Source organism: Pinus tabuliformis, chromosome J, assembly GCF_031772625.1.
Source record: "Pinus tabuliformis cultivar Carrire ecotype Pingquan chromosome J, CPIR1, whole genome shotgun sequence".
NCBI classification, from domain to species: Eukaryota; Viridiplantae; Streptophyta; class Pinopsida; order Pinales; family Pinaceae; genus Pinus; species Pinus tabuliformis.
Window position 1 is genome coordinate 571742364 of NC_142295.1, and position 12969 is coordinate 571755332.

A 12969-nucleotide genomic window follows, 5' to 3' on the forward strand; every position below is an offset into this window, starting at 1 on the left:
GAGAAGGAAGGGGAGTCTAGCGCAAACCCCAACAGAAACCCGGTGAACAGCAGTGCATGTAAGCCAAAGAAAAAAGACAGCCTACGGGTGACCATTACTGACCCCGATATCCAGGCCTATAGGGAGCACATGGCTGAACATGCCATCATCTGTAAATTTATGGGAATATGGCCTTCCGAGAGGACTCTGTGTCAATGGATAAGACAGCAGTGGAAGCCAAAAGGAGATGTGCAGTTACATCTGGGCGCCAAAGGGTTTTTTACAGTGGTCTTTACCAGTCTAGAAGATAAGGATAGGGTGTTCGAAGGTGGCCCTTATTTCTTAGCCGCAGCTGGCTTATATATGAGACCATGGAAGCCGAACTTCGTACCGGAAAGGGAATCCTTCACTCAAGTCCCGGTATGGATCAGACTCTTCTCTCTCCCAATTGATTACTGGGGTTTAACTGCCTTGAAGCAAATAGGGGATAAGTTGGGAACGTTTGTCAAAGCTTCAGAAGCAACCATCCAGAAAAGATACACTACCTATGCTAGAATATGCGTGGAGATGGATGTGTCTGGAGCACTACATGAAGGTCTGTGGCTGGAGTACAGAGATGAGGAATACTTCCAAGCTTTAGACTATGAGCAAATACCTTTCAGATGCAGGAAATGCCATGAGCATGGACATCTGGTAAGGGATTGTCCATTGAACAGAAAGGAGGCAGAAGAAGAAAAGACTCAGAGCAACAAAGACAAGAACAACTTCACAAAACCAAAGAACAGGCAGCGTGCCAATAGAAGAAGGAATACCAAAGGGAATATAGGAAAAAACTACTTCAGTAACCCCTTTGAGATCCTAGATCTAGATACCGACTCGGAGGCGAAGAAGAACACACTTAACGGGGAGGCAGAGCAAAAGGAACCGGAAAAATTCACAGGGGAAGGCACTGAGGAGGAGGCTTTCAATGGTGAAATCCACATGCAAGATAGAACAGCGGAAACGGACGAAGAAACAGAGATGTTAACTAGTGAGGCAGGGAGTGAGGATCTGGAATTCGAAGATACCTTAGCTAGGGAAGGTATGGACCTCACGCAGCTCGTAGAAAGATGGAGAGCTAAAGGGATTGAAGCAGTACCGGAGGAAGAAATAAGGAAGGTCAGGGACCTCTTCATAGCGCGGCAGAAGGCAGTATTTGAGAAACAGAAGAACAAGTTAGGCATTATCAAAGGAAACATCCCACACTACAAAGCAATACTTGGAAGAACCTCTGGTTCGAGGCACAAACGTCGTAGAGGCCGCAAGACTTCCCAGGAACACTTGCAGGAGCTCGGAGAGATGCTGATCAACGCAGGTCAGATAAGGCAGCTAAGTGATTATCCGTCCTTCCCTAAAATCGTTTAAATATGAAGATAGTATCTTGGAACACAAGAGGTATTAACAGCCAAGCCAAACAAAGGCTGCTGAAAAGGCAAATGGAGAAGAACCATCCGGATATGTTATTTCTACAAGAAACCAAATGCAACAGAGCCCTCATAGAAAAGCTACGAGTCAAGTTAGGAAGACATTTTGAAGCTTTAGAGATCGAAAGCAAAGGGCGAGAAGGAGGTATAGCAACCTTCTGGGATACGAGAAGATACCGAATCCTCACAGCTGAAGCAAGCAAGAACTACCTAGCATTGGAAATGCAACCTACAGGTATTTCCACTTCTTTCCTATGTATAAATGTCTACAGTCCTCAACGGTTAGATGACAAGATAAGCTTCCTAGCATCTTTAAACAATTTTATAGAAAGGAACCCTGGTGCCAACTTCATTTTGGGGGGAGATTTCAACATGATCACCTCCCTCCTGGAGAAAAAAGGAGGACTAAGGAAACTAAACAGGGATGGGGAAGTCTTCATAAGTTTCATTGATAATGCAAGATTGGTAGATGTTTACCCCAAAAATGGTCAGTTTACCTGGAACAACCGAAGGGGGGGTGAAAGGCTAATTTCATCCAGATTGGATCGTTTCTTAATCTCGGAGAGCTTTATTTTAGATGGTACAGCAGTTGAGTCGAACATCCTCCCTAGCGGAGGGTCGGACCACTGGCCGATATCTTTAGCTGTCGAGCTTCAGGGGACCCCAAGGAACAAACCCTTTAGGTTCGAGAAGTTTTGGATAGAACACCCTAATTTCCTCACTATGGTGGAAAAATGGTGGTCAGAGCCTTTAGAGGAAGAAGGATCCAAAATGTTCAACCTGCAAAAGAAACTAAAACACATCAAAATGAAATTAAAAGACTAGAACAAAACAGTTTTTGGTAATATTTTTCAGGAGAAAGCTATCATCGAACAAAGGCTGGAGCAAATTCACAAGGACGGGGCGGCAGGCTCTAGGACTGAGGAAACCTGTGAACTAGAAAAAGAGCTGACCCAACAATGGCACAATAGATGTAAGCAAGAAGAATCTCTATGGAAGCAGAAATCAAGAATCCTTTGGTTGAAGGAAGGGGAGCAAAACACCAAATTTTTCCACAGATCAGCCATGGACTACAGAAGTGCCAACAAAATCCTAGAACTGAAAAACAGTGAGGGTGAATTCCTCAGGAATCACAGCGAGATATCAGCCTCCCTGCTGGATCATTTTAGCCTCATAGCGCAGGAACCAAGGATCGACAGAGAAGCAGCTATCAAAGAAATAACTACTGTCATACCCAAGTTAATCACAGATGAGCAAAACTGGGCCCTAAGAAGAACGATCACTATGGAAGAGGTCGAGGAAGCTGTCAGAAGCATGCCCAACGACAAAGCTCCCGGGCCGGATGGGTTTACCATCAATTTCTATAAAGCCTGCTGGAACATAGTAAAACAAGATATATGGGAGATCGTGGAAGACTCAAGACGGTCCAAAACGATTCTCAAATCTCTAAACTCAACCTTCATTGCTCTTGTACCTAAAGTGGAGGAAGCTAACACTCCAGAAAAGTTTAGACCCATAGCCCTCTGTAATGTCATCTACAAGATCATATCAAAAGTCATAGCTAACAGGCTGAAGGCTATCCTCCCTGGCATCATCTCACAAGAACAGTCTGGCTACGTGGAAGGAAGACAGATTCTAGACAATATTTTGCTGGCCCAGGAGATGATTCATTCTCTCCATTCACAAAAGGAAGCCGGAATGCTCATGCAATTAGATCTCTCCAAAGCTTATGACAAGGTAAGTTGGTCTTACCTGGAAGCTGTTTTAAAAGCTTTTGGTTTCAGTAAACAGTGGATCAAATGGGTTTTAGCCCTTATCAGATCTCCTAGATACTCTATCCTAGTTAATGGTGCCCCCTCTGATCCCTTCAGCCCTTCCCGAGGCATCCGACAGGGGGACCCGTTATCCCCTTTCCTGTTTGTCATTCTTATGGAGGGCCTAGGTAGATTAATTGCAAAGAAGAAAGCAGAGGGACTGATAAAAGGACTGCAACCTATTAGATCTAGCCCTGCTACTACGCATCAACAGTTCGTAGATGATACCATGTTACATGGTACCCCTACAGTAAAAGAAGCGTTGGCTTTTAGAGACATTCTTAATCTTTTCAGCAAAGCTTCAGGAATGGAGATAAATTTTTCCAAATCAACCATTTTCTTCTTCAACACGCATCGGGCCATCCAATCTCATCTTTCTAGGCTGCTGGGGTTTAAAATAGGATCATTACCTTCTAGATATCTTGGCGCCCCCCTCACTCTCAAACCTTGGCAAAAGGACCACTGGGAGAAAGTCCTAGACAATATGGAGAGAAAATGTAAACATTGGACTAACAGGGCTCTGAATTTTGCAGGCAGATTAATTCTAACAAAAGCGGTCTTGCAGGCTATCCCTCAGTATATGCTCTCAATTTTACCTGCTCCGAAAGGAATCCTAGATCGCATGAGAAGCATCCAGCGCTCCTTCTTATGGAGTGGAAACAGTGAAAAGAAGAAGTGGTCGCTGGTTGCCTGGCAGAAACTGTGTAGGCCTAAGAATAGGGGAGGTCTGAACTTGGTTGATCCCTCAGTGGTTAACAGGATTTGCGGGGCCAAAATCTGGTGGAGGTGGATATCGGACACTAGCCTGCCATGGGCTACTCTGTGGAAGGAAAAGTACAGGCCAAATAGCTCCAATCTAGAATTAATAAGAATGCAGGACACCCCCACCGGCTCTCCTATATGGAATCATGCCCAAGCCAACAGAGATATTGTTCAGGACTACAGCTTCTGGGAGATAAGAAATGGAACCCAAGCACTTTTCTGGGAGGATGCTTGGCAACAATCCCCAAAACTGGATACCCCTCAATTCCAACCTTTGAAACATCACTCTCAGAATCAGGGCAAATTCAGAGTCAACCAATACTGGAACCCAACCAGTGAAGACCCGGAATGGAGGGAATGGACTATCTTCAACTCGACCCACAGCGAAGACATCCAGGACACCATTCAAGCTTTAAATCAAACTATCCTCAAAAGGAAAATCCGAATAGCTGCTGAAAATGATAAGCTCAGATGGGGACCAAAAGGCAACGGGGATTTCTCCCTAAAAGAAGCCAGAGGCATCATAGAGAGGGAAGAACAGCCTGACATTAAACCCTGGACCGATAAAGTTTGGGACAGCCTTCAATGGCCGAAAATTAGAACTTTTCTTTGGCTTCTAATGCAGAAGAAAACCCTAACTTGGGAAAACTTGTTGAAAAAAGGATTCACGGGACCCTCTAGATGCCCTATGTGCCTAAAGGAAGCGGAAACAATGAATCATCTTTTCAATTCCTGTGAATGGGCATCCCAGCTTTGGCAATGGATGGAAGATATTCTGGAATCGTCTGATAGGAACAGGGACTCTATTCAGGAGACCATCATTAATTGGAGGAGGAACTTTTCCAGAATTCAAAGAGTGGATAGTATATGGAAATGTTTCCCGGGCTTTATAGCTTGGACAATATGGAAAGAGAGAAATCGAAGAATTTTCATGGAGGAAGTTAGAAGCATAGAATGTGCAAAAGAATCTATCTTTATCAACATCAAACAGCTAATACAGGTAAAATGCAAAGCTGATACGAATGAAAAACCCACCGCTCAGGACTTGCGCATATTAAAAAGGTTTCAATTGGAGACCTCCAGCAATCAACCATTGGGGGGAAACAGAGCTCAACCTTCTTCACAAATTCACAGATGGCTTCGCCCACCAGAAGGCAGCCTAAAATTAAATTTCGACGGGGCTTCGAGGGGCAACCCAGGCACTGCAGGTATCGGAGGCGCCATTCGGAACCAAGATGGAGATATCATCCACATCTACTGCAGGGCTCTAGGAGAATGCACAAACAATGAAGCAGAGTTTGCTGCGCTCGAGCAAGGATTGAAGATTCTAAGAAACATGAGACGAGGAAATGTCATAGTGGAGGGGGATTCTGCTTTGGCCATCTCGGCGGCTAAACGCCTGCAAGCAGGCACAAAAGCCAATAAGGCCACCAAGCATTGGAGGCTAGCTAAGGCAACTGAAAGCATAGAGGAGATGATAGTAGAATTGAGAGGCATAGTCTTCCAATCTGTGAGAAGAAAGGCTAATGGGTTGGCGGACTTTCTGGCAAACCACGGTGCTGACAACCCGAATACAACCACAAACAGTGGTTGGCAAGAGGTAACCTGCCCAATCCTCAAGGTGACATGTGCACAGCTGGCGGAAAACGATTCAAATCAACCCGATCCATCCTAGCCGATAATGGCTTCGACAATCGGTACCGGAGGTCTGAGAAATCCGGTAAAAGGAACATTCGCTACCGAAGTAACGGCATGACAGGACTAATAGGGAGGTGGCTTTATCGGCGGCGGCAGGCCAGCCAAACAAGCGATCATTACAGATCGAGCCACAGTACTCAAAGCATCAGCAAAACTAATAACAGGACACTTGGAAGGGAGCCGTATAAAAAGACATCAGTAACATTTATGTTCACTGTAAATCAGGCAGGGTGGATCAAGGCTCAGCGCATGGAGAATCGAAAGGAAAGCAAACAGGGTCTGTCCGACACCATTCGCATCCATAGCAACCGCTTAAACGTACAGAACACTTGGCAAAATGATAAATGGCTCATGAGCAGCCACAATCATTCTAAGTCGACCTGCATCAGCCTCGCGTGTGTGGACCTCAATCAAATTGATTGCAATAGTACTCCTACCTACAGCCGGTTTAAGACCAATTTCAGGAGGATCCATATTCGAAAACGCTATAAAGCAGCGGGCATTCACTCTGTTTTCCCCACAGTTTCTTTTCATAGTGAAGAGCAAGCTCCCGTGAGCGATAGGTATATTGGCTGGAAGAAGCACAGAGAGTTAAGGATGGAAGCGGGAGGTTGTCGCTGTGCTGCAGCAAATCAGGACCTGCTTGAGGCGAAGAATGGATATGAAACCCGTGCTGCAGCTAGGAACAAGCGTAAGGTGGCTGAGCTGGAGGCTAAGGTCAAGCAAGCGGAAGAAGGGCGCACGGAGGAGGAGATTGCAGAGGAGGTTGATTGGCTGAGGGACCCGGGAACCCCCTCGAAAAGGGCCACACAATTTGTTAGAACAAAGGCCGAAAGCTGGCGCACCAAAATGCTTATAGCCAAAGCCCTGGAAACAACGGAGAATGAGAAGCAGCACATAGCAACTAAAGTGAACCTCACGGAGGCTCAGATGGCAAAAGTTATCAACTACAACAACTCTCTGGAAGGACGGATCAACACTGTGCATGAAGCAGTTCAAATTGTCAACAAGAAGCTAACCCTGCTCATCAGGATTCTGAGAGACACGGTCAACACAGCTCCCGGCACCCCGCAGCCTGCCACAACTGAGGTACAGGAGAATGAATCCATGGCAGCAGTGCAAGCCAGGATGGACACTCATATGCGGCAGATGGGTCTGGACACCATAAGTCAAATGGGAAAATACATCTAGAGTAGCACCCTGTGTTGTTTTCTCCGGCTTTATATATGTTTCTGTCTAAGTCTGTCTATGTAAATGTCATGATATGTAATGTCTTGGTTGTGTCGGATAATAGGAACAAGCTCAGGTCGAGCCACCCTGCGAGGTGTGCTGTTTACAGTCTCGTTTTGGTGAATTCTCTGAGCAGGTGTTTAGACATGGCTCACTGTTATTCCCTGCTTTCGATCTGCTACGGCGGATTTTTTGTACTATATTTTGTTATATAATATAATCTTCTGACTTACAAAAAAAAAGAATAACAAAACCATTTGATGCTGCACAAAGCTTCCATGCATGCCACTTAACATTTGTTTCTAGCAACGGTCCAGAGCATCTACCATCATCCAGCACCCTTGAGAGATTTTTTCAGCATCAATAAAAAACTTTTCAGAGACAATTGGTAGCAATTTCAAAAGCGGTTTACAAGACCATCCTGACAACATGCTCTCATCCACATTTTTGGGGATGCAATAGTAATTTAAAACCCAGTTTGGGATACAAAAGAGTTTTTCAAAAGGCACCCAATACAAACAGTATGCATGAACTTCTCTTTACAGCCGCATTAAATTAGCAGCATTCAGTTCTCACAAAGTAATATTCAGTATTGACATACAATAAGTTCAGCACTTTTCAGATTAATTTTCCCACCACAACAAATAAAATTACTGCAGTAATACAACATTTACAGTGTGCACTATCATGACCATGAACAGATAAAATGGAACGAGGCAAAAGATTTGACTTTCATTGCTGCACAATGCAACATTGCAAATACCAACAATCACAGCATTGTTTTTACAACCATATCCGCAACACTGAAAAGCCCTTGTCCAAACCTTCACTATTCAACAATGCAACATCAACATAACAAAGTTGAAACTGTTCAATGCCAAATGCAGGGGTATCAGCTAGTTTACTGAGCAACAACAATAAAGATCTATAAGCATTCAAAAATTCCTCACAACCATTCGCATTCTCCATATGGGTAACAGAACATGCCATAAATTGATAATTGAGAGGCTGTTTCGCAAAATACCTCAACTAACTAAGATTATACACAGCAAAAGTGTTAGGCAAAATTTCTTAAAGAAAACTACATTCAATGCTAAACTTGCACAAAATCCTTCCTACAAACAGCTCCAAAACACAAATCTGTGTAAACTTCACACTAGCCACAATTCCACTATTCTCTAAGAAAGTAGGACGTAAAACTCAGCCTTTCTCCAATAGAAACTGGGCCGTAAAAAAATTAATTGAGAGAGAGCAGGAACAAAAGAAAACATTTTGAGTTGTAAATTATTATGGTATCATCATATAGCTCTAATATCACTTGTAGAGACCCTAAGCTACAAATGGGCACTACAAACACAATCTTCTTGGAAATCAGAACAAAAGCAAAAACAGAATAGCTAAGATCAAGACAAGAGAGGAGGCAAACAAATAAACCCCAACAATATCATTACATATCTACAACACCCTCGAGGTTGAGTTACACCACATTGAATATGCTTGAAGATGGATGCATTCCATGAGCAACATCACCAAGAAATTATCTATCACAATAAGTATGCTGATATCCTATCCTAAGGAGGTATTTATACCAACTCATATTTTACTTCCTTGTATCAAAGTTGCATGTAGGATATGTTATAAAATTTAGGATGGAGTACCTTATAAAATATTGGATGATAACATGTTTTAATGTTAGACACTTGGACTGTGTGGAGTACTAGCTGATCTTCACAATGAAGACAAAGGAATGGCTTTGTTGCCATGTTCTCAATTTGCTTGGTGATCATGGTGGCTCCATATCTAATGCACAGCTTTTATAAGGTTCTTTGAAGTTTGAATATATGTAGAAATGTGGGCCCCCTGTGTCCAGGCCCGAAACTCATTTGGTACATGCCCAAAAGTTAAAACACAGGCCCGCATTTTGAATGTGCTTTTGACGAAAGGGCACATTCAGGTCCACAAACTTTCTTACAAGCTGTGTGGAAACCACAGGATGCACACAAACTGAAACACCATGCATGCCTTAAGCAATGATGAACTGACACTAACCTCAAACCTAAAACACATTGATTTGTTCTTACATCGGATTTTAAAAAAAACTAGCAAGCCCTAATTTCCTGTAAGAAGAAGCCTGCTCTGACTCAATCCTCACTTTCTTCAAGAACAAGGCTTTCCTACAGCGACAGCAAGCAGTTTTGCTGTGTTTTGGAACACTAGGAGCAAGTTTCAGTGCACTTCCAGACAGAACAGTTGTGGGCAGCATGAAGACAGTTGTGGGCTTCCTTATCTTTGGTGAAAAGCTTTCTTTCTTGTTTTTGTGGCATCAATGGCTTCTTGAGGTGGTGCTTGCTTTGCACTTAGAGCTCCTAAATCAAGCAACACAGATTTTGGATATATAGCCTGAACTGAATACATAAAAGGTTTGATTTTGAATATAGCCTCGTATATAAAGGTTACTTTTGGATTTTGCAAAATGAAATAGTCTTTGGGAGTTTACATAATAAACATGGTTCCCACCAAATTGTCAGTTATGTATATCATTTTAATTTTCTTGATCATTTTGTTGAATTATTCCAGTTTTCAAGATAACCTGCTATTCTTTTCTAAATCTATTTTTTGAAACATTTATATTTTGGTATTTTTACCAATTTTCCAAAATTCTGAAGGGCCATACTTCTATGTTGTACTCATTTTGGAAACTCATACTCATTTCATGCAACTTAGCTTTGAACATTTTGTTGCGATTGTGCAACCACACCTTAACACAAACTTGGTAATAGTACAACACTATTGATCATGTTTTTGTTTATGCTTCACAATGGTTCACTTAGGTACACCATGCACCTGATGTTGAATGTTTTCAACTTGTCTGACAGACTTTACTGCTTTGTCCATCTCTTTTTGCACTAGTGCCTACAATCCAATGCAACATCCATTGGCATTGCAAATTGAAAACTGAGGCAATCCTTGAAAGTGCTACATTCAGTAGAGTTGTGCCTAGATCTGTTCTAGTTCTGTTGGGTGAGAGAGATATGCATCCCAAGTATCCCATTGTTTACTGCTTTGTCCATCTCTTTTTGCACCAGTGCCTACAATCATTGCCACTAGATAGGAAACATCAATTGACCTTGCAAATTGAAAACTGGGGCAATCCTTGAAAGGGCTACATCCAATAGATTTGTGCTTAGCTCTGTTGTCATTCTGTTGGATGAGAAAGAAATATGCATCCCCCATTGTTTATGATTATCCATTCACATTAGCTGTACAACAGTGCAATTGACTACCTTTGTATATCTATTATCGCTTGATCTGAAGATGAAATGTTGTAGAGGAATTTAGCTTTTAATCCAGTACATTCCACAAGGTTATCCAATAAGAGTTTGAATAATTTGTTATCGATGTCTAAAAAATTAAATTGGGGCAATCTCAAGTTTCCCCACATTTACATAAAGAATATCTTGGCTATGTCATGCACAGTATCAGTATTGTCATATGGCACAACTACTGCCATCTTGAAAAAAGCAATCAGCCACCATATAAACATTGCCAAACTTGTGTTGGGTGGTTGACAATCTGATCAGAAAATACATCCGGACAAAATTCCAGGGGCATTATGGTATCGGCAAGAGCATGTAGAAGCGTGTTTCATGTTGGTCAATTTCGTGATGGCATGTGCACAAAAGAATCTAATTTTCAATATTGGCACAAGGATTTGGCAGTAGAACTATTGCTGCAAGATAACAAGAGGTTTTTGGACACCCAAACGACCCATTGAACTGGGAAATTGTGCTTTCCATATGACCTTTTGACATCATTCTCCTTCAGGAACCCAGAGATATCCAAGGCAATATTATCATGCAAATAGAAACCAGCAACCAGGTTACTTGAGAAAAGTTTCTGGTAAATCAGAGTGAAAGGTGGATCAATTTCATAGAATTTCGATTAGGCACCAATCTTGTGACCACAACTACTTAAGATAATTAGCAGGGCACCGACAAAAAGATGACATAAGCAGAGTTCAAAAGGATTGTTGATCTGTGCTTATGTTTAATAAGCTAATGGAACTATTGTAGTTATGTCATCCTTTCAAAATGATGTGTATTTTGCATCTTACTTTGGGTTTATGTAAACTGAAATGTCTTATGGTTTTAGTGTACTATCATTTCCTTTCCCAATATAGTTAGTAGGGCACTGACAAAAAGATGATTTAAGCAGAGCTCAAAAGGATTGTTGATCTGTCTTTGCATTCGATAACATAAAGGAACTATCGTAGCTGTGTCAACTATTTAAAATGATGTGTATTTTGCATCTTACTTTGGGTTTAAACAAACTGAAATGGCTTCTGGCTTTAGTGTACTGTTATTTCCTTTCTCAATATATAATGCCCCCACTGGCACACTGCTTGAACAATGGCGTAGAACTCACAATTGTGCCTTGTGTGATTTGCATGGCATCTTGGGCAGATAAGACTTACAAAATCTGCTCCGAGTCCAATGATAATGTAGATAAAGCATAGCTATTGCCTGGGAATTGCAACATTGCTTATTCTGAATATCCAAAATAGGAAAAATAAGTTACTAGGCTGAGGGAAAATAAGGGTCATAGCAGATGAGGTTGACAAAGTTTGATTAAAGAGAACTTCGTATCTTCCTGCTGCACAGAAAAGTAATGAGCGAGCCACTTTGAATTCGAAATTGAATGATTGGTTCTTAAAAATATTTACGGTTGAACAGAACAAGTGTTCTTTTCCAAATTGATAAAGGTCGGAATTTTACAAGGATAGTAGTGAGTCTAAGCCCGATTTGTCCCATATGAAGCCTAAGTAATAAAGCATGTAGTCTGTATTTTCAAATGCACATTTTATGTTGGACGTCCTGCTGATTTGAAATACAATATCCTCCAAACGGTAAAGCAGATGACATAGACAGGCTCAAAGCTGAATTCCTAAAATGGGGAGCTGAGCTCCTTGCTCCGCATTTAAAAAGAATTTTCAATGGGATCATCCAGGACAGCTTTCCGGGAGAGTGGATTATTAGTGTGGTCATTCCTCTCTTTAAGAGTGGAGATATCAATAACCCCTCTAACTACCGCACTATTATGGTCAACCCCCTCATGGGCAAAATTTTTGGGCAAGATTTTTGGGAGCATGATAGAGTGAAGAATCAGCAGTTGGGCAGAAAGTAAGAGAAAAAGGGCAAAAGGACAAGCATGCTTTAGACCTAGACACTCTACCATTGACCACTGTCACCCTTAGACATTTGATAGAGAAAGTTTGGGACAAGCAAGGTGAAACAACCTATTGTTGTTTTGTGGACTTCAAGAAAGCCTTTGACATAGTGCCTAGAGACAAACTATGGAACAGGATGGAAGAGTTGGGTATCCCAGATGAGTATAGAGCAGCAGTTCATAGACTTTATGAGAAGGTTAGAGCTAAAATCAGAACAAGTGAAGGAATGTCCGAATGTTTTGGTAGTGACATTGGTGTCAAACAGGGATGTCCTCTATCCCCCACTTTGTTCGGTTTATATATCGATAAGTTGGAAGCTTGGTTAAGCAAAGCAGATGGAGAAGGGGTTCATCTAGCAAGCTACGTGGTAAAGTTGCTTCTATACGCAGATGATCTTATCCTAATCTCAAAAACAGTGCATGGATTAAGAAAACACTTAAAGGTCTTAGAACACTTTTTCAGGAGGTGGGGATGCAAGCGAACATTAACAAGACCAAAATCATGATTTTCTCCTTAAGTAGAAAAGACAAACCAAACATTTTTCTTTTCGAAGGTAGTTCTCTAGAGATAGTGAAAGAATACAAATATCTTGGGATTCAATTCCACAAGAAGCTCAGTTGGGAGTCTTGTAGGACGAAGAGGATTCAGGGAGGATGGAGAACCTCATACTTACTCCAAAATAGGTGCAGAAAAGCTGAACTTTGGGATTGGAAAACCAAGAAAACCCTTTTTGGTTTGTTGGTTACGCCGATTGTTCTCTACAGTTGTGAAGTATGGGGAAGCAGCATGTCAACTT

The 12969-nt window shown here is 41.9% G+C and overlaps 1 protein-coding gene across 1 annotated transcript; it reads left to right on the forward strand.

Moving 5' to 3' along the window:
* The first annotated feature begins 2507 nt into the window (after nt 1-2507).
* On the forward strand, nt 2508-5693 carry LOC149228274 (uncharacterized). The gene has a single exon (XM_089380723.1). It carries the CDS (start codon nt 2508-2510, stop codon nt 5691-5693), a length of 3186 nt encoding a protein of 1061 aa, XP_089236849.1.
* Nucleotides 5694-12969: the final 7276 nt, after the last annotated feature.